The 27,793-nt window shown below is 42.1% G+C and overlaps 2 protein-coding genes across 8 annotated transcripts in view; both read right to left on the bottom strand.

Moving 5' to 3' along the window:
• Positions 1–931: 931 nt before the first annotated feature.
• sned1 (sushi, nidogen and EGF-like domains 1) lies at positions 932–27,643 on the bottom strand. 5 transcript variants are annotated; one of them, XM_037114329.1, is made up of 33 exons: positions 27,622–27,643; positions 26,031–26,136; positions 25,632–25,916; positions 19,284–19,571; positions 18,539–18,679; positions 18,228–18,390; positions 18,024–18,149; positions 17,624–17,737; positions 16,746–16,859; positions 16,069–16,182; positions 14,909–14,956; positions 14,704–14,811; positions 13,167–13,259; positions 12,892–13,026; positions 12,408–12,527; positions 11,980–12,096; positions 10,623–10,766; positions 10,051–10,224; positions 9,796–9,909; positions 9,593–9,706; positions 9,393–9,506; positions 9,186–9,302; positions 8,778–9,065; positions 8,494–8,677; positions 8,145–8,257; positions 7,040–7,318; positions 6,661–6,784; positions 6,476–6,558; positions 5,675–5,773; positions 5,197–5,313; positions 2,073–2,160; positions 1,841–1,920; positions 932–1,604 (listed from the first exon to the last, which is right to left on the bottom strand). In XM_037114329.1, the coding sequence occupies exons 3-33, from the start codon at positions 25,848–25,850 to the stop codon at positions 1,561–1,563; spliced, it is 4,176 nt and encodes a 1,391-aa protein (XP_036970224.1). In that variant the 5' UTR covers positions 25,851–25,916; positions 26,031–26,136; positions 27,622–27,643; the 3' UTR covers positions 932–1,560. The 5 variants fall into 5 exon arrangements, with proteins under 5 accessions (XP_036970224.1, XP_036970226.1, XP_036970225.1 ...); XM_037114331.1 differs by lacking the exon at positions 27,622–27,643 and adding an exon at positions 1,714–1,741 and having other exon boundaries at positions 25,632–26,131; XM_037114330.1 differs by lacking the exon at positions 27,622–27,643 and having other exon boundaries at positions 12,892–13,023; positions 25,632–26,131.
• Positions 26,855–27,793, bottom strand: part of crocc2 (ciliary rootlet coiled-coil, rootletin family member 2) — a 36,372-nt gene continuing 35,433 nt past the window's right edge. For all 3 annotated transcript variants that reach the window (XM_037114326.1, XM_037114327.1, XM_037114328.1), the window contains one exon: positions 26,855–27,724. In XM_037114326.1, the coding sequence (XP_036970221.1) occupies positions 27,641–27,724 (84 nt within the window). In that variant the 3' untranslated portion in view covers positions 26,855–27,640. The remainder of the gene's footprint in view (positions 27,725–27,793) is intronic.

The following is a 27,793-nucleotide window of genomic DNA, read 5'->3' as shown; positions in this document are numbered from 1 at the left end:
ACATTACGGATTATTATTTATCAAAAATGTCATTGTGACATCCTCATCCGAGCATTTATGAAGTGCTTTTGAGGAGGAACCAAAATAACAATGTATGCACTTCGTCTCATGATATAGCCTAAAAATATTGCAAAATTATTCTAAGTGTGTTTTGATGATAGTTCTTGAGATGGAAACAAACTCCTCTTCATTCTTCTCTTTACTTATTTATCTAGAAGTTTCATATCAGAAAGTCTGACAGCGTTTATGAGAATTTTCACTGTCTGTTGAGCAGAGAGACTGTATTAGCGACAAGCTTTTGAGATGCAATGCCAGTTCTTACAAAACAGTATTACTTTTTTTTTTCCAAGGGGATTTCTGAGATATCAACAGTTAGTTGGGATGAATGGGATCACTCATGATCAAGAACACAGACACTGTGTTTTCTACGATGAGGCATGTCCCTATCTGCCTCATCAGGATTAATTTTAAAGCTGGAGTTGGAGTCTCTCTCATTTTTTTTGCCAGTCTGTGCTCATCACTGTTTTATACACTTTGCAGCAGCAGATTACATTTTACATATGATGCATAATATTTGTCCTTTAAAATGTCAATTTGAAATAATTAACCACATTTCAACTCTACTCATGCGTCACAACTGGCTTTGGTCTTACTTGCCTCCTCTCGAAAAAATTATTGCTAAAATGTTTCCACTCAGGGGATTTTTAAACTGACTGGCTGATTAAATAATTGATAAACAAATGAGTGACTGAATACAGTTTATCTACTGGTGACAGAGAACAAATATACCAAGGATGTTGGGTTATTTAAATGAACTTGTTGATCATATCTGCGTGCATGCAAACTCTGCAAAAACTGATACTGTCGGACCTCGCTTTCTTTTTCAAGATGTATCCCAGGATGCAAAAATCAAACCAGAAGACAAACCAAAAACATTTTAACATTTTTATTATTAAAATATTCACCTACAAAATGGCCTATAAACACTATTTACAGCATAGCGAGCAGTGATGCCTGCTAAGACACGGACAAAGATATTTATACACAGAAAACACTGTGCATCATTGTCAGAAGAAGAGATGAATTTTCGCGGTGAAGAGAAATTTCCCATCATCTTTATCTCGGGGCAGGTACAAGGAAAAGATTGGGACTCTACAGTTATTTCCCTGAGGGACAAACCTGCAGCTGAATCACAAATAATAAAAAAAAACATTGCCTAATGTGTCAGCATGGACATGGAAATGAGGTATATAAGGTCTCCGATGCAGCACAGTGGACTGCTTACCATTAATATTTGCATACGTTTTGTATGAAAAATCAGTCGTTAAACGTCACAAATGATAAACGATTGGGCCATTTTTCATTTGATTGATCAAAGTCCTTTGGCAAAGCGTGGAGCTCCAAACACAGCTCTCAGGAATGAACAAATACAACCTTGTTTTCAGATGAACGACGTCTCTAAAATGTTACAGTGGGTTCTGACAGGGTTTTTCAGCACAAACATGACCATAATCAGTTACTTCAAGTAGATTATAAACACCAAAATTGAAGTTAGGTTTTTCACATGACAGTGATGACAGTCCTTTCACCAGAATCCAAGTGCTCTGGAAAAAAGGAAGAAAAGACTCTTTAAATTTTTAGATAACTGTTCAAAATCTTGTGACTTTCACCACAAAACAAATTATTATGTTGATTGTGTTAAAGAAAAGAAACCTTTATTGTTGTCTGTTTGTTCTTCTGGCTGTAAAGAAAGTTAATATGCGTATGAGAGAGGAATTGCACTGGTGCTAAAAAAAAAAAAAACAATTTCAACACTGTTCAGACAGCTTCTTCAACTTACTCTGACTTTTCTTGGGAAGCACCGGTTCACAAATCTCTCGATAACAAACATCCTGCTGTACTTTATATGTCCTTTTGTACCTGCAAGGAACAAAACTCACAGATTTAATCCTTTAGTTACAATTAATGTCTGCATTTCTTCAGCTTTGCAATTTAAACTTCACATATGTAACGGTGAGTGTAAGCATGCAAGGCCAGAACAGGAGATCTGTCTGTGCCTGATAATAACTTACAGGTAGTGGCACACTCCGCCCTCCCAGACAGGCACACTCTTGGTTTCAGAGTACAGACGGGTGCAGGGGTGCGGCACTCGCTGGCACACTGCAAACAGCGGTCACACAACATGAGGTATGAATTGTGAGCGAGGGAAAGAAAGTCTGCTGGACGGTTTCAGAGTCATGTGGGACGGAGCTGGGCCCTGGTCTCTGGCTGATGGATGGTTTTAGGAAAGGAATGTTTAAACAATCTGATGCTGGATGTTTAGGTGAAGAAAAGGACTCATGAGGGGCGACGAGGGTACGACCAGTGTCTCCTCATACACAACTTCATCAAAGTCTCGTTATCAGTGAATGTAGTGAATTCAAACTGATATGGTTTTACTGTGTTTTTCACTGTTTCACTCAAACATGTATTCAGTGTATTCCCCACATGTAGTTGTCATGAGAAACACAAACCTTTTCAAAGACACTTTTGTTGAGTTGAAGTTTTAATGCTGCGAAGATACCAAGATGCTTGATTATCTGTCAAATTGTGCACACTGTCTGCTAGAATCAAGATCTCAAACCCAGCCATTAAAGCTGTGATTTTACAAATTTCCTGAGCCCAGTGAACAAAAGGCTCAATAGGTATCATACAGATAGAAAAACCTTCAAGTCAATACAGAACAAATATCTACAGATGATATGTTTAAAAAAATCTAGATGATGGAGTAACATAACATCTATGATACATATCTAATATCTGCAACAAATTTTAACAGTTTCACCAGCCATATAATAAAGCTTCAAGCTAATAATATATCATGTTTCTTGTGAAAATCAACAGTCACAGTATGAATTAAACTGTTTTCAGCAGCTAAATTTATCAAGATCTGTGGCACTCCAAAAATCTTCTCGATGTGCTACGACTATGTTTCACGACAGAGAAACAAAATTTGGTTGCAATTGATAGATGCAGTTAATAAATAAAAGAAAATGACAATGTTTTCTTTTTTTTTTTTTTACATTAAGAGCTATGATGTCTCCTTGATGGAACTGCTTGTTGCTCCAGATATATCACTAATAGTCCTGCAGTAAAAACTGTGATAGAGCAGAATAATTGTTGGTAACTTTTGATTCAGTGAGGTTCTGGATGTCCTGTTGACTTTTGACCAAAAGAAAACATCAAGCAGCTTTTTGCTGCTTCATATCAATTACATTTTATTCATGCTGCCAAGTAAGAATGCATCTATGCTTTAATATCAGTAGCATATAATTAACTACTTTGATAAAAGTGCACACATGTTTCCATGATCATTAACTTCAATAAGACATTGGACACTGTAGATAATGCATTCCTACTGGCTGACGTCCATATAAAGTAGCAGTAGTTGTAGTAATGGCCAAAAGACCAAGCAGTTAGAAGTTTCCCATTTATAGTCAGTCAGATACATTCAATACATACTGGCTGTTTGAGTCATAACTGTGCAGTGTATCTTAAAAAGTAATGAGAATATACATGGGGAGGTTCAGGTTATCTTTGCATACTTGTACCGAGGAGGGATTTTTATAACTATATGAAATTCTTTTGTTTTTATTATTACACAATGTTAGTAATATCGGTTATAAAACTGAGGAAACCTGTTACAGACACAGAGCAAATCCAGATTTGCCTTTAATACAGACAGGACAAATATCAAAGAGTCAAATCTGAAGGATATCGCCCACAGGTAACAAACTGCTGCCTCAAAACCCCCCCAGAACTTTTATCAGCAGCTCTGAGTTATAAATGCCACACTGGCTCCCGGGAAAAAGGAAGGTAAGTGATGCAGTGAAAATAATACTGTGCTTTGTGCGTTCACTGACACTGTATTCATGTTGCACATTCATGCCCCTAAGCCTCAAAGATAACCAAGCCATTCACATGTCAGAGGGGTCAACTGTCAGCGGAGCATGTTTCCTGCTTAAAAGCATCGGAGGTCTTAGCATAGCTCAGCGCACGATGTCACTTTACGTGATGAAATGCAAATCTAACATAGAATCTACTCGAAGCTCACACCATGAGATGCTACAGTTACACTAAGAAGAAGCCTTGGAGGCACATAGACAGGACTGTAAATCCTGCACTGACACTCATGACATTCAACCAGCTGGTTAGTGGATGTCTTCCATCACAAGCAGGTATATACTGTTCTGAAAGAACGCTACCACTTAATTTGATGCCTTCAAGATCAAATTAAAGTTTTGGCTTCTTTTTTTAAAATAGCATCCCACTTTTTCTCACATCCTTTATCATGTTCAGGCTGACAGTGGACCTGTGGCTTGAGTTTCTTTTTCTGGACATTTTTTTAGACACGGGGAGAACATCTTCACAGAAACCTTGCTGCTGTGGCAGTGGTAATCATTGAACCACTGTGCTGCCACACATTTAAATTTCCTTCTTCTGGTTGGGTCACTGATAAAATACTAAGGACGGACTCCTCCTGTTGAGTTACAGTTTGGAAAGAAGTTTTAGCCATGCTAGCAGAGGGGCTCTGGGGATGGTCGGTCCACCACTTTGATCCAGACTGAAATATCTCAACATCTGTTGGATGGATTGCCATGAAAGTATGGTCCAGATATTCATATCCTCCTCAGGGTGGAATTAATCATGAGTGATACCCGGACTTTTCAACAGATCAAAATGTTTGACCGAATGCTGCAGAACTAATGACAGTCCATTCAGCCTCAGCTGTACTTCATGTCTGTGCTAATTGGCTAATGTTTGTATGCTAACATGCTAAACTAAGATGTGAACATGGAAAACATTATACTTGCATGCTGCACATCAGCAGGTTAACGTGACATCAGCATGTGGCTCAAAGCACCACTGGGCAGCTTCACAGAGCTGCTAGCAGACACTTAAACTTGTTAACTTTTGTTTGGCTTTGCTTTGTTTGAAAGAAAACATTTACATGCATGTTCCCTGCTTTCAAACTTAATATTGTATGGGACGAGATGGCTAAAGAAACCGCTTGTCAAAAATCCTAATTTGATATCCTGGAATTCCAACTGATTGATTCAGCTCATTTGCCGCTCTGGCAAAAACACAGCCTATTTTCACTGAACCCACCCTGTGTGTGTGTTTGTGTGTGTGTGGAGAGGAGGCACATAAACTTACATAGTTCACACTGTCTGCCCTTGAACCTCGGTGCGCAGTCGCAGATGAAGGCGTCGCCTCCGTTCACACATGTACCTCCGTTCTGGCAGGGCAGACTGCGGCAGTCTTGTGGCAACTCTAAAAGACAACAGCTGCCATCAACATCCACTGTGCAGAAATGAGTGCAGGTCTCAGGTTTCAGGCCCACTACTCCACATTATCTACAGCTGATACCATGTGTTGATAGCCTCAAGCTCTTACACCACTTCCCCTTCTTTTTTATCAGTCTGTTTTCCCGAACCTTACATGTATGTCTTTCAAGGTTAGCATCCTCATTGATATTTTAATCATAGGCAAGGCACATACTTACAATGATAAAGTTCACATGTAAAGACTAATTAGTAGTCTCTATTCAACGGGACATTAATCTCATATACCAGCTGGGATCAATTACAAGAGCAGACGTGCCACCTGTGGGAGCGAATGGCTAAACACCTACCAGGTTTTGCTCTTGAGCCGTCTTCTTGAATCTCTAGTGCAAGGCTGATTTTGTTCGTTGTTTCTTCCATCTTCTCTAATCTAATTGGTGGCTCAGGCTCTGCAGGGCAAAACATTTCCTGTCATGAATCAGTGTAAAAAGACTGCAGGGTGACTCTGCTAACACAGACATGTCAGACACTCTAACCTAGTTTGTGTACATTCCTCAGCTGGAACATTGAAACACGACATTACTGATTTGACAAAATGGTTAAAGTCCTATTTTGACATCTTGAGTGTAACATAATTAAGAGCTTATTCTCTGAGGCACAAGATGACATCTGTAACCTGTTAGGTTAAGGCTATGAACCTCTGCATTGAGATGCATGAAGTTAACAAAAATTTAAATATACATCACAAATAATTAATATAGTAATCATTTAAACATTTTTTATTCCTGAAAGTTATTGTTTTCTGACTTGTCTCACTCGATCAGACACTGCTAGATAAAGCCATCAACATGTGTCAGATAACATGGGTCTGTTTGTGTGATAGCAGAGAATCAGGTTTACGTTAGAGGAGCTGCCATATTTCATCCAGACAGGCCATAGTCAGAACCATATGGTTACAGGACCATGGCCTAAATTATTCCATGTGCATCCAGATAAGCACATGAGATCCATCTTTGATTGTTTGGACATGCTGAGCAAATCAGAACCATTTTTGTAAGCTGGTGTAACAAGTCCTGCTGAATGAATCTGGCAGTGTCAAATATTATCATGATGTTGAAGTTGTTCACATGGTCACTCATACTTGTACTTACTAGTACGATGTCGAATGGCTTTTCGAGGCAAATGAGTGAACTTGGCTGTTATCCTTCCTCTTCTGTCAATGAGTTCAGTGTATCTTCGAAATAGGAAACAATGCTAATTGTTTAGCACTGACAGATGAATTATCAGATGGAAACATTTATGAATTTTTAAATAAGTATCATCACTCAATGTGTACCTGGGTAATTCCTCTGAGTTCTCTGTTTCCGTTGTGCCCCCTAAGACCTGAGGCTGAGATGGGGGAGGTGTGCGTCCAGTTCCGATGGGCCGGTCTCTTCTGCCTGGTCTCGCGCCCATTGGCACTGGGTCAAAGAAAAATCATTTGTTTTAAACTTCAGTTATTTGGAATCAAAAATTCTGGAATCTAATAGATTCAGTGGATCAGAATTGATCAGTTGAAGCAAATAGAGCGAGTCAAACAATATTCTTTGTCACTATAAGCTGAATAGCTGGTCATGGCATCAACACTATCAAGACAAGAGAGAAAATTCCTACAGTAACCTGCCATGATAAAAAAAAAGCAGTGTGAATGGGATACTGAAATATTCTTCACTCACAGGTGGTGAAGGCTAAGTGTTGCGGCGTGCTGTGGATCTGTTCCTGCCCTGTGTTTTTGACAGATGTGAGAGCCACATAATAGTGCTGTCCTGGCGTCAGTTCACGCAGGGTATATGATCCTAATTTCCCATTTGGCAGGAAGCGACTCCTTGTATTCAACCCTCGGGTCACGTTGACCACAAAGCCATCTGGGATGCTTCTCGGGTGGCGGCTCCAGGTGATCAGTGCAGAGTTAGTGGTCACATGTGACAGTGAGAGGTTCTGTGGGGGAAGAGGTCCTGAGGGAAAACACATGTAGATGGTCAGATTGTAAGACAGCATAATTAATAGATTTCTTGTTGACTAAAATAGCTATTTTTAAACTGTATTTGCACTGATTGACTGATTCACGAGACACTTTATTAATGGATAGAGCTACATGCTCATCACTACAGTGCCTGCTCAGAAATCACACCCTGATTTTCAGACAGAAAATCTGTCACTTTGAAAAATATTTCTATTTATTTCCTTATAACAGTGGTCTCATACTGATCCAGTAAAGGGCCGCTGTGGCTGCAGGTTTTCATTCCAACCAAGCAAGAACAAACCTGGTCCAACAATTCAACTGCGTAAAGACAATTCATGATTGAATAAGTTGAGTCAGGTGTGTTCTTACTTGGTTGGAATGAAAACCTGCAGCCACAGTGGCCCTTTACTGGATCAGTTTGAGACCACTGCCTTATAATGAATAAATTCATACTATTATGTGTCACGCACACGGGTGTGACGCCCACATGGGTTTACATGGAACTACTTACATACAGTACCAAATAAAAAGAAAACAAAAGTAAACAACATATGTATCCATATTTTTCAAAATATATTATATCAGATATATTGTAAGCTTAACAAATTCATACATAATACTAGGGAAGGGTGACATACAGTGGTGTACAGGATGGCCATAATAATATAATGTTTTTAATTTTTGTTTACCCAGTATTTGTTCTTGAAAAATATTGCTTTACTCTTTATTATAATTATCTGAAAGTGAGTTATACAACATTTATTATCCCGTACACATTAATTATGCATGCATTGAACGAATGATGACATGTAACCTACTTGTCCAGAATGCCACTGGTCCAGCTGAGTGGCTGGTGGAGGGAAACTCATCTGGTCTGAGTCCACTTTGAGTCACCACATCCACTGTGTACATCTGACCAGGGAGTAACGAACTGGGGAACAGAGGAGGCACACAAAAGAATTGCACTACAGCAAACCAATCATGATACCGAAACCTCATCATCAGTGTTAAAAGAGTGCCCTCTAGTGGTGGAAAGGGTTAACACCCAAAGCTATTCAATGTGCACCACCTCAACAGCACCATTTAGTGACAGGATGCTGCAGGTCTGCACAACAGATTGAAACTCTGGGGCATCCGTGTTACGCTGAAGAAAGTGAAGAACCTGACCTGAAGGTATGTTCAGTGGTGCTCATGTTGAGCACAGCAGTGCGAGCCTCACTTCCAGCTGAAGGCAACAGAGACACGTGCACCCTGCTGGCTGCTGCATGACGAGCTGCCTGAACCAGCCAGCTCAGCCACACCTGAGTGGACGACACATTAACCACCTGCAGCTGCTCCACCCGCCGAGGTCCTGGAAGAAAAGCACACACAGTTAGACATGGAAATTCATGCATGTATGCATTCAAACTAAATATGAGTGCAAAGAGAGGAGACAGAACATTAGTACTCACTGGTGCGTATTAGGGCGGTGGCAGGCTGGCTGATGTCGTTGCTGTTTGTGTTTCGTTTGGTGGAGAAGGTGGAGATGTTGTAGAGCACACCGGGCACCAGGCCTCGCATGACGTGGGTGGACTTCAACCTGTCCAGGAGGTCTGATTTGCGATTGCTCCGGCCCAGTGGACCGTAAGTGACGATGAAGCCACTTATCAGACTCTGTGAAGCCTCCGGCTCATCCCAGCGTAGCTCCACCTCGTTCTCCTCCACACGCACCACATGGAGACCAGAGGGAGGCAACAGGTCTGGGAACAGTGGCAACCTTACATGTCTAATCCATACATTAAATAATTACAAAGTTGTCTTTGAAGTACAGAGGATGAGCTACAGAGGTGACACAACACAAGCTGACTGAGCTTTCTTACCTTTCTCACAGTCTTTGCCTGTGTGTCCAGCTTTGCAAGCACAGTTGTAGTTGCCTTTCCTGTCACTCCTGCAGAGGCCACGATTTCCACAAGGTTGCAGTACACACGGGTTCTCCACTTGGGGGTGACAAAGACAAGCAGTTTGCGCCACATGGTTCAAGTTGTCCAAGCTTTTACCGTCTGTCAGACAAACTTAAAGTCACTTACACATCTGGCACTGGTCCCCAAAGAAACCATCTTTGCACACGCACAAATAATTCCGTCTGTAACCCCGACACATGCCTCCATTCAGACAGGGGTTGGACTCACAGCTGTCCTGATCTGCACACATTACAGTTACAGTAGATTTTGAATTTTGTCTCGCATACATTTTAGAAGGAATGTAACATGTTAAATGATTACTGTACCTAGTTCACAGTTCTGGCCTGTGAAACCTTGTGGACAGTGACACAAGTAGGAGCCAGGCTGGTCCTCACATGTCCCCCCGTGCTCGCAGGGTTCCGATAGGCATTCGTTTATGTCTTAAGGGTGAAAAAACATACACACAGGAATTACATGCCTGTGCACTAAATTTTGGATTTAATGTAGGAAGAATCTGATTATGCTTCACCTGTCTGACAGCGCTTTCCGCTGAAACCTTCATCGCACTCACACATGTAGGATCCGACCTGGTTCCGACATGTACCGCCATTAAGACAAGGATGTGACAGGCATTCATTGATCTCTGTAATGATGAGAAATAAAGACAACAGTATAAACCAATACATTTTAGGGCAAAATCTGCTGTTGTTGCTAGAAAATACTTTCAGTTCAATTTTCAGGGATCATGAAGAGGCAGTTTCTTTCCGTTAGTGTATGTACAGACCCTCACAAACGGGTGGCTGGCTCCAGTCCCCCTGAATGCCACAGATGCTCTGAGTAGCTCTGGGCACAGACATGAAGCCTGAGTTGCATATATACACAGCCATGGAGCCTGGTGTTGTTGAGGAGAACTGGACCTCAGCGTGCTTCACTTGCGGGGGCGGCCCACAGCCCAGCTCTGAATGCAAAGATTGAAATAATCAGAATGGCTGCATAGTAACACAAGCTCACAAACACAAGGGCTTAAAGGAGCTCATTCAGGACAGACTAATGGCAACATCCAGGCTCTCTGTTTTTGTCCTCCTAAAATTACCTCCAGCATGCTGTTAGAGTGTGTAGACATGAATCATCGGCTCTAATCAGGCCTTACTTTATTTAGCTTATATAGCTGTTCTATATCTGTAAAAGTGGGGCCTCCAGTGCAGCAACACTGCTAAGATTATCTTCAGATGTTAAGCCGGTATCTCTACACTTCACAGCTCAGGATATCCCCTGCCTGTTAATCTATTCAAGTCAACATTTTACAAAGTTCAGCATTCGAGCCAGATTATTGTGCGGTGACACGCGTCTGCTTACCTTTGGAGGTTTGCAATGAACTCCTGTTTATCTCACAGTGCCTGCCGCTGAAGGTCTCAGTGCATTCACATTTGTATTTTCCTATGTAATGAAAACATGTCCCCCCATTCAGACAGGGGCCAGAGGAACAGGGGTCTGGCTTACCTATAAGAAAACATATACAATGAGAATTATCACTGGCAATAACAACAATAATCATTTTATTTGTGTAGTCTCTTCTGTGTGAATGCTACTTCTAGAAGACGGGCGGTGGAAGCTGAATCTGTTGGAACATGAATTTAAGGCAGTTGTTGATGTAGGAAGTTGCTAGGTTATGTAAGACTTCATGAACGAGTCAAAGAACTTAAAAATCAATTCTAAAGGATTAAGGTATTGAGTGAGTGAGTGTTGCAATCAGTGGGGTATTGCGATCTAATCTTTCTTAGGAGTCAAATTCCAGCAGAATTCTGAATTTACAGTAGTTTTCCTTAAAGTGACAGTTCACCCCAAAATCAAAAGAATATATTTTTCTTCTTACCCCTGCTGCTGTTTAGGAATCAAGATTGTTTTGGTGTGAGATGCAAAGTTTTGGAGATCTTGGCTGTAGAGATGTCTGCCTTCCTTGTATAAGATGGAACTGTGGCACTTTGCTTATGGTGCCAATTACAGTTCAGCTGAGGGGGACCTCGTTAATGTTTAGTTCACATGCTATCACAAGCACGAGCCTCTATTCCACGAGTAAATGCATGCTTCGTTTGGTCAAGCGACAGAGTTGGAGGATGTAGTTTGGTAGAAGATGATAGATCCTACACTAAACGGACCACAACAAGGACAATGGATTATCTTGAGTAACCGATTGATGGATAAATAGCTCTACAGATATAAGGATTTGGTTTGACTGGACTTTGGGGTGAACCTTCCCTGTAAGTTTTTTGAGGAAGAGTGGTGAAAACAGAGATGTTGTAATCCAGGCAACATGCAACAAAACCATGTATCCACTTTTTAGTATTGTTCTGAGTAAAAATAGTCTAATTTTGAAGATCAAAAAATTATGTTTCTGTAACTTTATTAAACTAGCAAATCAAATTTAGATGAAACCACCCACAGATCTGTAAAATGTATTACCCTAACAGACAACTAAACATTGACGACAGTCTCTGCCTGTCTACTTTTGATCGCACAAGTAGAATCTCTGTTTTCTGCTCATTTAGTTATACAAAAATATGACTCATCTAAATATTTATATCAGAGCATCCAAAGAACTGGGCTTGTGTACCGATTAGATCACTCACTTTAATGGTTTCACAAAAACGTTCAATAAAAAATGTGTGCATTGAGTACCAGAAGATTTTGACTGTTACTTGAGGGCAGCACTCACCCACTTCACAGTGTTTTCCAGTGAATCTATATGGACACACACATCTGTAGCTCCCTGCCTCTTCCTTACACGAGCCTCCGTTGCGGCAGGGCCCAGAAGCACAGGTATTGAGTCTAACTGGAAAGAGACAGGGAGAAGGGAATCCTTGAAGTACAGACAACTCTAGCTTTTAATCACACAAAATAAATCCGTTCCAGTACATTGCAATTCAAGCCATAATTCAGGAAACTAGCTCGTAACTCAGTCATAAGTACAAATTATCATAAGCCTTTCAGCATTGTAATATTTCAAGCAGCATTACAAGTGATGGCATGTTTCCTGGTGCATTTGAAGCTGGATTTGAGCCCGAGCAACACAGCACAAGTCTGAGGGATGTTTTTAAAAAGACAGTTCACAGGAAGGTTTTCTGTTTTCATCAGTGATGCTACCTTTCTCACAGTGATTCCCCCAGTATCCGTATTTGCATTCACAGGTGTAGCCTCCGTCCCGCTCGTAGCAGTAGCCCCCATTCAGACACGGAGAGGAGTCGCAGACCGATTGGGGCTGTACTGAAAAACACACACGATACTTGACCGCGTTCCATTGAACTGGGATAAGTTACACCTCTTTAATCTAATTTAAGCATGAGGGCTTGGTCCAACCTTTACAAAGCACATATTATTTGTCATTTTATGATTGTGTCAAATACAAAATCCCCCCAGAGGATTTAACAGCGGCATAAATCACTTTGAAATGTCTCTCCACATTGTAAAAGTAAACTGCAAATGTGACCGTTCCTTTTGAAATAGAAAGTGACACTTGTCAAGACCAGTGTGTTGCAAAATGTGTTTGTCACTATAGAAACCAGCTGCTCATGCAATGACACATAGCTGCAAAGTGGCCTGTTGTTGGGCTGGTGCCTGAGGCTCTTACCATAGGGATAGAAGTCTTTATGATCGAGCTCGGCTGCACTGGTCTGACATGTGCACAGGTAGGCTCCTCCATACTCCAAACAGGGACCACCGTCAGGGCACGGCCTGCTGTTGCTGCACGGCGTTTGAGTTACTTCTGAGAGAAAGGGATTGTGAGAGATAGTGTCACATATTTTGAAAAAAGAGGCTGCTGGTTTTGTGATCTTACAGTGATCAAATGTGTTTTCACATTTATCAAAGCTCTTGTGAGACACCTGATAGGATTGTCATACCCACCAAACTGACAGTAGAGTCCTGTGTAGCCTGAAGGGCATTCACAAGTCCCATTGCTGTCCACACAGACACCCCCATTCTGGCAAAGGCATTCCTCTGCAGACACAGGAAGAGAGAGAGTGCGTGTGTGTGTGTGTGCATGTGTGTGTGTGTGTGTGTGTGTGTGTGTGTGTGCGTGTATGGGAGAGAGGCTCAAAGCTGGAAAGTTTGCCTGAGCTGCTTGAAAGCAAGTAGTTACATTATGTTAAGTTTTAAGTCTAAGTGTAAACATAGGCAGAAGATACAAATGGTCAACATGTGTACCATATGTTGAGCGTCTTTCATCTGCTATACTGTAAACTATGTATTGATTCGCCGTCATTTCTCTTTCTCTAATCTCTTCCAACAGAGTTCACAGGACCAGAGGATTACCAGTCAGCACGCTGCACATCCGCTCCATACAAATTGTTAGAATGTTTTTATTTTCCTCTCCTTCCTAATTGCAGCAGTGGATCAAAGGACGTGGCCGTATCACAGCTAAGTGGCTCCCCTTTGAAGTCCTGGGAGCTCGGTGGAGGGTATTATTTTTCTGATGATATGAAGCATATTTTGTGACCAGGACGTATGGCCCTGAGGGCAATTAATGGATAGTTAATCTGCGAGAGACACTTTCATTGGCCACCTGTGCGGCCCGGGCCCTTTGATCTGAGGGCCTGATTAGGCACTTCTGAGTCCCGCTACTTTCTCTTCCTCGGAGGATCATGCTCCTTTTTCCACTGTGCCTTCCAAGTGAGCCAGGCAGGAAAGTATTTGGGAGATTTAAGAGAGCCTATATAAGCACTGATAGTTATTTCAGCTCAAGGGTGAGAGGTAGCATGCATTTGCAATAGCTCAAATACTATTAAAGAGCTTTGGGTGGGAAAAAACTAATCAGAGGGCTGCTATCAGAGGGTGACTTCCCATGGGAGCCTGAATAAGCTTCAAGTGGCTCAATAATTATTTCCTAAACAAATATAATATGATACGGACATTAAACATCATACGAGATGTCTTAATAGGCACTTATGAAAGGAAGGCATGAAGCATTAGCTGGGGATGATTGCGTTTTACATATTTTGTGTTCAAAATGGTTATGCAAGCAGCAGCTGTGCTTCAAACTACAGTGTGGTACAGTGGCCAGCTTCCAGAGCAGCAAGTAGCGGTGTGGAAGCATGCATATTTCAACAGCTCTGTCTGAAGAAATGACCTGAATACCAAAGAGCAGCTTTGACTCATAAAGATGCCTTTTCAAGTCTAGACAAAGCACTTCCTCTTGTTGGTAAACTAATAAAATGTGCTATAAAACAATTATTCACAACATCAAGCGACTGGTTCCCGTAGTAAACTGGGCGAGGCTGTGTCAGTTTTGATAATTACAATAATCCATCATCACAGCAGCCTCTTCCAGGGCAGAGCTCCAAATTCCTGTGGGATAGCACAGCTCCTCTTTAAATACCCCAGTCTGCTCTCTACCTGCCCAGCTGCCTGCAGTGAGCATCAGCCGGGGCGGAGTGTGAAATACCTTCACACTTGTCGCCGTAGAAGCCTGGAGCACATGTGCAGTTGGAGACTCCCGAGCTGGTGTATTCACAAATCTGGTTCTTCTTGCAGTCTTCCTCCTCACACAACGCTGTATGTGTAAAAAGCATGGCAGTGTGGGGTGTGAGAAACAAACTGGAGGTGAAGATATTTGGCAGAGCTTGAGCTGTGGCTGGACTTGCTTTTACCTGTTTGGTTTTCCGCCTCAGTTGAATTGACCTGAAGCACCACCAGTTCTGAGAGAGGAAGACAGGAACATGCTTTAAAAGGGTTTGGTTCATTCAAATACCAACACAACATATTTCCTGACTTACCTCCGGTGTTATTAAGCTATTCAGTTTTTTTTTTTTTTCAATCCACCTCTCAAATCTCAGAGACAGCTGTCTCCAAACCTGAGCAAATAGATATAAAACTATTTGCATGGCTGGATACGACTTACTAGATATAAGTGAGACAGGTTTGATATAGTATATGAGAAGTAAATGATAAATAACTTCCTGACCGATTATCACTGATATTACTGTTTAAAACATTTGGTATAATGTAAATGCATAACTCAACAAAATATAGGACATAGGTCTAATCGTTTCAGACATTTTAATGTGGAAATGTTTCATATTTTACATTTATAACATTAAAACATTGTTACTGCAAAGTATTTAGCTAGGGTCCTACATTTTGAAAGTTAGGATGAGAATTTTTGTGTAAAACATAAATAACAAACAAATTTGATCATTTGCACAAACTGTATGTTTAATAACTACTTTTATAAAGCGTTACCAAGCCTGACTACTTTTATAAAGTCATGGCATCCTTTCTTGTGAGCGACTGAGTCGTTCCAGGATGCTCTTCATATACCCAATCATGATACTGTCACCTGTTACCAATGAACCTGTTTACCTGTAGAATGTTCATACAGGTGTTTCTGGAGTTCTGTGCAGGGGCAACAATGTTCCAACTCATTTGAATATATTCAAAAAAATATCCAAGGAAAATCAGCAAATTCTAACTTTTTGGGTGGTATTTTATGATTTTTTTCTTTACAGTTGTCAAGATTTGCGACCTTATTAAGTACTATAAAGGCACAATTTGGGAGAAAGCACATGAAAAATAGTGAAATGGTTTGCAGTAGCAATATATCAGAAATTCTTACTAGAATCTGGTCTAATGATGGAACACTGGAGAATCGACAGAACCAGCTCACTTAAAGTTCAAAGCCATAAACACTCTTATTGCTCTCAAAGAAGTATGATAGGATTCCCTTTGTGCTTGCCACAGTTGGAAACATGCAACAATACAGGAAGCCAAACATGCTTTTCTGGCAGAATTTAAGTTAAATCCAAATCACCTGTCTCACAGAGCATTCCAGTGAAGGCAGCAGGACAAATGCAGGTGAAGTTGGCAACCTGATCGACACACTCTCCTCCATTCAGACAGGGCTGCGACTCGCATTCGTTTATGTCTGGAGGGATAAAAAAAAAGAGAAGTTAATCTGCTGTTGACTCAGATTCTCACAAAGACTTTTTAGTCCTCACATGGAGAAGCAAGAGGTTGTTGCTGTCTAGGACACTGAGTCGGATTAAGAGCGCTAAACTTCCCTTCTGACAGCGTAGAGTTTCATTGACCAGGTGTCTGGTATTATGAGTAATCCCCTCTCATGTAGATACAAAGATTCATGAACTGTGCAGGGTCTGATCATTTAATTCCCCAGTGGGTTCAGGTTTCATCAACGATCAATCACAAGAGAAGCGAGATTAGTGAAGGTATTTTTGGAAATTACCTGACTTCAGTAAACTTCCTCATTATGGTTCATTGCTACATTGTGTGACCCAAAAAAAAAAAAAAAAAAAAAAAAAAAAATTCAGCCACAACCACAACTTGGACCCATTCGTCTAGATAGACTTGGAAACTCTCTGGACAAAAACATCTGCCAGAATGACTGAGTTTGATGTAGAAAGCAGCAGAAAATATTTCCTCTGGAGGGAGATGCCTACTTTACCCCAGAGTGTGAAAAACCCAGCTCACCTGTCTCACACAGGACACCAGTGTAGCCCGGTTCACACACACAGGTGAAACTGCCAGCGCCTTGTACACACGATGCGTTGTTGAGGCACGGTCTGTCTTTGCACTCGTCAATGTCTGTAACACACGCACATACACATAAGGGACAGAGAGACACGCTCATGGAATATTTACTCAGCTGATTAATATATCCGCCACACTACTCCCCTCACTCTGCAAGTATGTGCTGCTGGCTGTGAAAGGTATTAGAAGAGGTTTGATACATATCCACAGGCTGGACTGTGGGAATAGGCACAGAAGCTCCAGAGAGGCTGGACAGATATTCTGACATACTTTTTTTTGTATGATTGTGGAAACTGCTTAATGAGGCACAGAAATACTTAAATTAATCAGAGTTTTTCCTGGTCTTCAGCCTGTTTCAGTGTGCTGGGGTAAGAAGTTTGGATTTTTATGATGTACAAAAATGTAAAGAGATCAACTTATGTTGGGGTGATCAACTATCAATAATAGCATTATAAACACATTTATTGTAAGATAATAAAACATTTGAAGCACCTACAAGAATTTTGTCAGCAGTTTATAGACTGCTTAAGAATGGGATGTTGTGCTAACAACAGGAAAAATGTGAAATCTGCAAACATGTTAATATCTGTTATTATCAGCTGTACCTGTAACAGGAATCAATTAATCATTGTCTGTGGCCTGTCAGTCTCCAGTCTAACGTTAGTTATTTTAAGCAAACATTGGTCATTGCTTCCCTATTACTTATATATTAATGTTAATGACAAGGACCTTAATATAAAGCTTTACTAAAACAAGATATAAGAAATGTAATTGTAACCACAGCATATACCAGCTTTGTAGCAAAGCTTCCTTTGTACCTGTTTCACACTGACGACCAGTGTATCCAGGTGGACAGTGACAGATGAAACTATTAATCTGGTCTTCACAAGTCCCTCCGTTCTGGCAAGGATGTGAGGCACACTCATCGACATCTACAGAGACAAGGAGACATACAAAGGAGGTAGTGTAACTTTTAATTAGAAGAAAACATCTGGCCAAGGTCAGTTAGTCAGGTAATGTCTGAGGAGAACAGATGAAGGTGATACAGGTATTAAGGAAATATCTGAGTGTCCCTTTGGCAGGTCAGGTGAAACTTAGTATTTTTTTACAAGTGGACATTATTTTTCCTGGCTCATGTCAGGCAGACAGGTATTCATGCACAGAGTGCAGTGTGTGTCAAGCACAACAGAGAAGGAAGTGGTGTCGGCCATAACTTACTGATCTGGCATCGTCTGCCGGTGAAACCTGCCAAGCAGGAGCAGGTGAAGGAAGGGTTGCCTGTAATACAGTCATCGATGCACTGGCCTCCATTCAGACATGGTCGCAGGTGTGGGCACACTGATGCTGTAGAGAGAGGGCAATGTAATCTGAATCTCAGAGGCACAAAACAAAGACAGTCAGTCTCTTAGAAGCAGGTCTTACCGGAGTCATTGCAGCCACCCACTTCCACATGTGCATCATCTATACGGAACACCCATCTGCCTGGGTAGCCCACGTTGGTCGTTCCCTCAACGTTCACCACATCAGCCGTACGAGAGCCAGGTATGTTGAAATAGCGCTTGCCGTCACCGGCATTAAAACCTGCCTGGGAAGAGAGTAACAGGGAGGCAGACATCACAAAAGATGGATGAATTACAGTTAGGACACCTGACAAATAGTGTCACAGGAAGCTAATCATACTGTTTGTTCCAAATTTGGACCATCACAAGAAGTAAATAACAATGCGATCTTACCTGCGCTGCAATCCCTCCCAGCCCAGCCAGGTTTCCTCCACTGCTGGCATGCATGCCTGTGGTCCAAGTGATGTTATTGTACTGGAATATAGTGAAGGAAAGCTCTCCGTCTGTAATAAGCACCACTTGGAAAGTATTTACCTGCACAGAGAAGAACAGGCTCGGTAAAACCATTTCCTGATTTCCACGAAATTTGGTAATAGTGCATGCATCTCACAGACTCCTCATATTAATGGTACAGATCTCAGTCCTACTACAGACATTATAAACTTCTGTGGGCCTTTTGTTGTGGCAGATAGCACAATAAATCACAATTGCCATTAGAATAAAACCCAGTAGCTTTGCTTTCTAATCACATATTGTATCCCAGTTTTAACCAGGAACAACAAGGCTATTTCCTCGGCCTATAAGGATAATCTAGCCAAGTTGTTCCCAGTAGTTCCTCATTATTAGATTAGCTCTTCATCATCATCGCCTGTCATGTTCCAAATGTTTCAATTTGACTTGATTTTAAAGTGGATGTTAAAGGTCTACTGCAGGATTCAGAGGCACCTAGTGGTCCCTCTGTAGATAAAAAAGTCCATTCTAAGGTTATAAAAGTAAAATAATTCTTCTCTTTCAGGTGATTATACCCCACTGGGGTAAAATGAGCATTCCCTTGTTTAGGAATTACTTATCCTGACCTAAACTATCCTTAAAACTTACATAGAGAACCAGAGCTGTAGAGCAAAGTGTGACTTTGTACCGGTGTGCGTGAGTTGCCTCCAAAGAAAGTAACTTGAAGCCATGTAGAGATGAGGACCCATGTTGCGTTGAAGCTGGGGAACTCTGAAAAGTACGTCCTGACATCACCTGAGGCCCTGTTCAGGATGGAGGGCTCTCGACTCTCTCTGTAGAAAACTTTCCCTGCTCGACGGTTGTCCACATCAGCCCAGAACGGTGCCACAACCCTCCTGTCCCCGGCGATCGGAAAAGCCACAGGTGTGAACTGAGACACCTCCCTCAGGAAAGATACCAGGCCATTGTTGTTGACCTGAGGAGGAGCAAGTTGGAGTTAGAGTATCTGAATAAGACTGATCATACATTAATTCATTTTGTCCAACATGTCAGAGTCACTGTGACTTGTTTGTAGGACGAGGCAGGGTTAGAGAGGAGGTGCTAAGGAGAAGAGGGGAAGGTGGACAAACAGAGGTAGTCTGGCCTTGCGGGGCAAACAGCAGCATGGGGCAGCGGACGCTCCCATAACGGATGTTTGCGCTTCTCATGTAGCGAACAGACGCTACCTTTATTCCGTGAAATGACAGCATCTGAGGAAACCGGGTTTCTGCTGCTCACACACCTGCCAAGTCATCACACCAGGAAGGACATTCACAGCCTGTAAATCCACGGATGTCTGCCAACGGCAAAGTAACCAAATACATGAACCCGTCCTCCCCTCGTCCACATACTGTATTTCCGCTGTGAGAAATGCACAGTCAGCACTACAGCTATGGTGGAATATCGACCTATCAACGTCAAAAGTTCACTGATTGGTATATTGCTGAAGTGCTTGTAATTGATTAACTGATTTTTCATTAAACAGACAATAAACCAACAATCACTTTCACTCTGAAAGGTGCATTCATGTTCACTGGTGCTGAACAGGTTATGTGTAGCAGGCAGAGCTTTTTGGCCAAACAAAGTCGATTACACTGGTGAGACTGAACCATAAAAGTGATTTTTCAACCTGTAAAATTTCAATCAATGAGCTTAAAGATACTAAAATACTCTAAAGGTGAGAGGAAGAGAAATAATGTGGTGTCTGTTTTTTCAGCATCAAGAGTCTTGGTAAAACAACAACATAAAAACAGGTGATTTCTGCAGCCCAGCGTGCTGGACTGCCCTGATGTCAGCTGGCTAGCATTAGCAACGTTAACATTAGAGAGCGTAAACAAACATTAGCTACATCAAACTGGCAACCACCTTAGATGGCAGATGATTTGAACAACAGCGATGTTGCGACGTAAATTCAATGGAAGGGTGGAGATGGACTGCCACATTTAGCGACAAAACCTTTAAGTTGCAATTTAAAAAGTGGATTTCAAAACTGTAAGAAGAAGGCCATAGAACCATGACAGTAAATATGACAAATGTTCATGTTTTGCCAGAGGGTTTCCTGCCATGGTGCCAGATAAAAGAGGTACTGTGAGCTGTGGGAAAAGATTATTTATATCAGGTGTACAGGAAATAAGTGAGGGATGTTTCAGGATGGGGTGGAACTCATTTAGGGGAGAGAGTTTTGCAGAAAAAAAAGTAAAATGCCAGCAGAAGTAGAGTAATTGATATCATAATAGCAGTTTGATAAATGATCATTTCAATGACGAGAAGCATAGAGTCCTTATATCACAAACATTTGATGGTGTGCGACGAGCGACTGCACAACATTTTGAACATCCCTAGAAACTAAACCTGAGTGGAGAGGAAAGTTCTGCAGGCTGAGGGGTTGAATCCCCATGAATGAGCTTCATTCATTCATACATTATTCTGCATATTATAAACAAGAGGATATTCTTCCCACCGTGGCACCTATCCTGTTTCCTCTAATCGCTGGCACGAACTTTGCCTCTCTGCACTCCAGCCGACTGGCATGTGACAGTGACAAAGCAACGTCAGATGGCTCGGCTTTGCTCGCTGCATGTATGAAAACCATAATTTGAAGGACTTTGCTGTAAAAACAGCAGAGGAAGTTTTGTTTGGCACGGCACAGGGGCTAAGTTAATTGCCCGACCACAGTCTTCCCCTCTGCATCAGCGTGATGTGGTGAGAACGTGGCTGATGTGGGGAAAAAGACGACCGACTGCAGGGGCAGGGCCCAGGGGTCAGCCAGAGCGCCATCTGATACCAGGAGAAAAACAAGAGAAAGGGCACAGAGCTGGTTGAATGGAGGGATGTACATGAATTAAAAAACCTCCCACACCCACATTCCCACTAATGAGAGACCTGTGGTGGCAGCGGTCTGGAAGTCACCCATCTTACAGCAAAATTAGTGTAGGAAATCATGCTGAACACTAAACTGAGTTTATAGTCCAATACTGGAATATATTTAATCGCCTAATCCAATCTCTTGTAGCATCTGGAACTGTTTAAACAAGTGTATTTCTTACTTGTTAAGATTTTTTAAGGGACCGCTTTGACATGGCAATGACCTTAGAGGAATTTAAACTGAACTTGGGACCTTACTTTTGCTCTATATCACAGCCCTTCCTTCTTCTCATGGATTTTGACAAGGCAATAACTAGTACGGAGATCCAGTGAATGGTTATGCATCAGACTTACGTGAGAGAGTGAATGAGTTCAGAGCTGCCTTGTGTTATGCTGTAACATGACCAAGGTCAGAATCACAGGGGAGAGAGGTGCGATCAGTCAACCTTGTAAGAAGCATCTCTCTCCCCATATTTCTTTCTCTCACTCTCAATGGTGCCACTCCACTCTACAACTCCCCTGTTATTTTTTGGGAATTCTTCGCCGGATACATCCAGGATTTTGCTTGGGTGGTTTTCTTTAGAGCCAAGCAATTTATGGACTAAAATAAACTTTCATCTGGCTTAAGTCAAGCCAAAGCAAACCCCTGTATGAAAAAGGTGCCCGTGGATCAACTCAGGAAAACATTCGTTTTCCGTGTCAAAAACGGAGGTTTCACAGTTACAAGCTTGTCCAATTATTTGACGAGGCCGAAGGAAGTGACTACAGTCTGACAGTCTGTGCACTTGGCCTGTCTCCTGAGCCCCTGCTTCACCTTTATCTCCAAAAAGTCTTGTTTGAGGCAATAAATGCTGTCTGGAGCTGTGTGGAGGGACTCTGATACAACTTCCATGGTGCAAGAGATGTAGAGGTGTGGTGCAAAAAGATGTGAGTGCACTGTAAAAATGGTCTGTCTAATGTAGGAAAATGTATTCAATATTTTATTTAGACAATCACATATTCCAGAATTACAGAGGAATTTAAAAACTTTTAAAGATATAACATCTTACATCTCTGCATTAAAATTCTCTCTATAAAAATTTCTCAGGTCAAGAGAAATCTGTAAATTTAATCAACAGTGTTTCAGGCAGAGAGAGAGGAAGGAAGACAGTGCACGAGACTAGACACAGTGTAAATAAAACTTAAAATCATAACCTCATATGTGAACATTTCTGCCTGACTCAAATGAATACATTTGAATAAAGTTTTAGGCCTAATGTCTTAATTCAATAGTTCCATATTTTGGAAAAACACCTCCTTCCCCTCTCGTTGAGAGTTAGATGAGAAGATGTACCAAACTATTTCTTGGCTGGGTACGGTGACTTCCTGGAGTCCTGTCGTCACTGTGAGCTTAACAGGCAGCCAGCGGAGACTCCAGGAAGTCACTGTGCCCAGCCAAGAAATAGTCTGGTACATAAACCTCCCGTAAAACCGCAACTTGTTGTTTTTACATAAACAAGCTCCCAGTGTTTATCCTCAGCTCAGCTAACCATCTCCTGGCTTTGGCTTCACATATAATTGGAAGGACATTAGAGAGGTATCAATCTCCTCATCTAACTCTATATAAAAAAATGACTATGTGTGTTTCCCAAAGTTAAAAAAAAAAACTTAGGGCTTTTCAGACACTTTAAAGTATGTGCAGATATATCTTGTCCGTGGTGGATGAACTGCTTCTAACATATCTCATCCCACGCATGTATGAAAAAGCACTCCTGCAGAGTACAAAGAATAAAACTACATGCACACATCTTTGAGCCATACAAAGTGGTGAGTGAAAGTGTGTGAATGAAATTGCAAGACCTCCGAGTGTTGAAGCTCTTCAGAGGAGCAGATGAGCACTAGCAGATGTGCAATCTATAAAGAGTGCAGTTACACTATAGCAGGTTCTTGGCAGGATCTTTTAAAATGTATTTGAATTTTGTGTAAATTAAGTTTAATTCAAATTACAGACAACTGTATAAACAAACATAAACAGGAAGCACGAAAACTTTTTCCACCGTCTATGAGTTTATGCATCTACATTAAATGTCTTTGATCACGAGCATCTATTCTCACATCTGCTTTTAGGCTTGCGTTCTTTCCTCTCTGACCTTGGACATCCTCCTTCATGTTCTTTACACTGGCCATCCGTAAGAGTAGTTAATCCGTGAACCGCATTGTTTGGAAGCCCCTAAGACGCTTTGCAGATACATCTGTGTTCTGTTAAAGTGATTGGTCATTTCTCAGATAAAGCAGCTGGACAGTTCCAGGGGGAAGACCCCTGCCATGTTATCTGAGGCGTGGGAGGAGGAGGAGGAGGGAGGAAGGGGGGGGCACCTGGAGGAGGAGGAGAGATCCCAGCAACGTGTGAAAACTCCCAGACACAAACCATAACAGAGGGACAGCCTGGTTACCATGAGGCAGAAGTGGGACTGGAGCAGGACCAAGTCAGGGGCGATACATAATGTTTAAAGGGATTTGAGGGGACACTAGAGACTTCTGTATCCAAGTGTCATGTGACTGTGGCAGTCTTTAAATCCTTCAGTGACAACAGCTGAAAATAAGATGTTTTTCGTAAGGAAGGGACAAAGGCTCATAGTTGAGCACTTCACAGGATTTGCCATGAGGCTTTAAAGGTGTGCGTACTGCTACAAGGAATCAGTTAAGATAATAAAGTTAGACAGCACCCGCAAACCATCAAAAATCAGTTTGGTTCTGCAGCTTCCATGTGGCAGTCGCCCAGAGGCATGGAACAAACTCCTGCATGAAAATATTCATACAAATTTAGGCTCTTAGCGCTCACTGAAATGCTAAGTGTTCAAAGCAGCTCTCCGGTGGCAGAGATCACTGTGTGTGCGCTTTACAGCAGATGTTTAATGGATTCAGGTGAGGCATTCAAAATGAGCGTGACTGTAATTTCAAGTGCCTGTCACAATGTGTTATGCCTTGCGTGACTACGGAATTACAGCCCGATGAGATGCAGAGTGAGCTCCGGGATATCACATCACAACTAACACAGCACATTTCAGAAAGTGAAGGGCTCTGATGTTTATCAACAAGCTAAGCAACGAACAACTTGTCTTATCTTGTCTAATTGGACTATTGTGTGCCAGTGTTATTACAGGAGAAGTGATGCACTGGAATTCACTGTGTGACAGAAACTGTGATACACAGAAGCTCCAGACTCAACCCTCATACACTGCACTTAAAAATACTGTGTCACTGTCTGTGCTCTGTACGTACAAGCAAAAGAGTTTTAAAAATGTCTTTATCGAGAGACTGACCTCACCCTGTTGGCGCAGATGCTTAGATTAGAAAGACGACCTTTGACCTTGCCCATTGTTGCCATGGTTCCTCAGCCTCCCCTGCCCATGGACTGAGCAGGGAGGAGAGCAGGCGGAGCTCGGGGCAAGCGAGGAGGAGGAGGAGGAGGGGATTCGAAGAGAGCGAACGCGGATGCATAACCGCAACAGGTGGTGTTGATTTAAGGGAGTTCTGCCTTTCCATGCGCTGGAGCTGAACCCAATACATGACAAAGGCAGATCAAAGAGTGTTTCACTGTGGTGCGCGAAAATCCTTGTCAAACCATTCTGCTTCCTCCCATGAGCACTGTTCCTCTCTTTCTCTCTCTTGCTGGCGTACATATTTCTCTCTCTGAAAAAGAAGTGCTCACAGATGCTCCGCAGCAACGGTGAAAACACAAACTGTCATTTCCTTTAACAGCTCATTGTAGAGTTATTAGTACAGGGTTTACCACTGTTTCTGCTAATAGCTTCACTCGGTACTCAAGAGCCGTCAGAGTATGAGATGTAAAGTGAGCAGAATGTCAGGGAGGATTGTGATTCCACCCGTGGGGGGAAAACACGATATTCTACAAATGAGGTTACACACCAATGCTTGTGAGCACACACAAATATATACAAACTCTCAACGGGCACTGAAATGTGGTGTTTGGCTGCATGCCAAATCTCATCTCCCTCAGGCTCTTATACAATCCACACTATGTCAGTTTCAATTGCCAACTGCCAAGAGCATGCACACACACTCTGACATATAAAGACATAAATACACACATCACACACACACCAGTAAAAACACACTGCTCTGTACTCACATAGAGTCCTGTGTGCCTGTCTCCAAAGAAGGGGAAAGCAACAGAGATCTCCACGAGTCTGGAGCCTCCGTCGTCCTGAGCGATGGTCTGGGTGTCCCCCTCGTCCTGGCCAAAGGGGTAGAAGTCCTCCAAGGGCACAGCGGGTTCCACCCCAGTCAGCAGGTCCAGGGAGAGCAGGGTGCAGAAGCAGGGCAGCAGGGCTCGCAGCACCAACACCATGGCCTCAGCCACCCAGGGATGGAGCTGACAGCAGGCACCGCGCAGGGGAGGGAGGAGCACGCACACCTGAGGCAACAAGAGCAGAGCAGAACAGGACAAGAGCGTACGTTCCTCCTCTCAACCACAGCGGTCTGAATCCTCCCCTGACTGCTCTCTGGCTCTGCCTCCTTCTCTCCTCACTTGTCCTTTAGTCGTGAACTGGGCTTCTTGTGTGAGACAGGGGAATACTGTAGATTCCTTGCATTCTGCTTGCTGCTGGGTACTGCATGAGCTACACTCCGTCTCACTGAAATGAAACGAGGGAAGGAATGAAAGAGGGGGAGCAAGCGTGATTCAGCTGAGATGTTGTTTTTTTTTTTTTTTTTGAACAATCCAGCGATTTGGTCCCTGATGGTCAGCTTAGAAATATCCTCAATAAAAGCTCTATTCTGCCTGCCAAAGGAGTTCTTTCAGTTTTGGCCCCACCTCCCCCACAGGGATTCACTACCTTGCATAATTAGCTCCTTGCAGCCAATAGCGGAAAAGAGGCCGGTAACTGGATAACCACTGGGCGGATCTATGATAATCAAAGGGCTGCTTTAAAGAAACTCTGACAAGATTTTCCTCTTTCAGTGAGACTCCTACTATGTACAGTTAGCAAGGCATACAAGGTTACACAGTGAGAAGACATGCATGTGCACCGATGTGGAAATGCAACAGTTAGTAAAGCACTGAATGAAAGAAAGAGAGAAAAAAGGGAGTCACTGTTTTTTTAGATACTCACAAGCAGTCACATGCAGTAGAATGAATGCATGTGCTGATGGAAACAAACACATGGAGAACACAACATACTTGTGGTTTCTAATCAACAAAGAGGAGACCACACATTAGCCAAAGTTTGCGAGTGAAAACTCTCCAGGAATGATGATCCCCACAGACCTTGGAGTCAGCAACGATCTTTGAAAGAAAACACTGAAGACAGCACTGGCAACAGAGAGCGAAGGTCATTCTCTCACCCACAACACTAAATCCACAAAGGCTTTTAATGGTGCGAACCCAACGCCAGAACTCACATGCCATGAAAGGGCAGTGCTGTCCTTCGCAAAGTTCACAGAAAACTTTTTCCATAACAAAGTTGTGCGGTCAGTTGAATAAACATCATTATCAGATCTCAACATCTTTCGTAAAAACAAATTGCATAATTGTGCTCTGATACACCCAGTTTATTAAAAACAATGACAACTGTTGCACACAGTATTTTTGATTGAGTCAAACACAACATGTAATAAAATAAATGAGTTACACTATATAATCTTTATAACATGACCTGAAACACTAATAAATCACAGCAGAAATCTGCAAACAATTATTGTAAATATTTGGAAATTATTCTCATTAGGACACATAAACAGTGGTTATGACATATAAAATTGGTGCATGATCAATATGACAAATGAGTACAAGAGCAATCATAAGAGGATAAAGCACCAACTAAGGAAACCTTTCATCACAGTGTTTCCTAAAAAATGACACAGAGTAAACAGACGCAGAAACGCCAGCTGTAGCGAGCCAGAGGAAATCCTTAAAACAATTTGGCACATCCAGTCCGCTCATAAACAAAACACTCATTGTTTGTTGTTGTTGAGTTTTCCTGCAGATTAATGTAATCCGCTGTGCACATGTGCATGGGTGGGAGCAAAAGCCTTAGGAGTGTGTTTGTGTGTGGGTAGCATAATGTTGTTGGGAAGCAGCCAGAGGAGCCGTGAATGAGGAAGCCAGAGGTGCTACATACGTCACTGCAGGGTCTCTGCCTACACGCCAGGTTGTAGCATCTGATTGAAATAGGCCTGTCGTCTCCTTGTCTCCTGATCGAGCTGCTCTTTCAGAGTCAGCAACTATGAAAAGCAAAAAAACAGACAAATTAAAAGGTCGGTAGACAAACACAAAAACAGGAACATAAACCT

The sequence above is a fragment of the Acanthopagrus latus genome, chromosome 11 (genome assembly GCF_904848185.1).
Source record: "Acanthopagrus latus isolate v.2019 chromosome 11, fAcaLat1.1, whole genome shotgun sequence".
NCBI classification, from domain to species: Eukaryota; Metazoa; Chordata; class Actinopteri; order Spariformes; family Sparidae; genus Acanthopagrus; species Acanthopagrus latus.
This window is presented reverse-complemented; position numbering and strand designations above follow the sequence as displayed.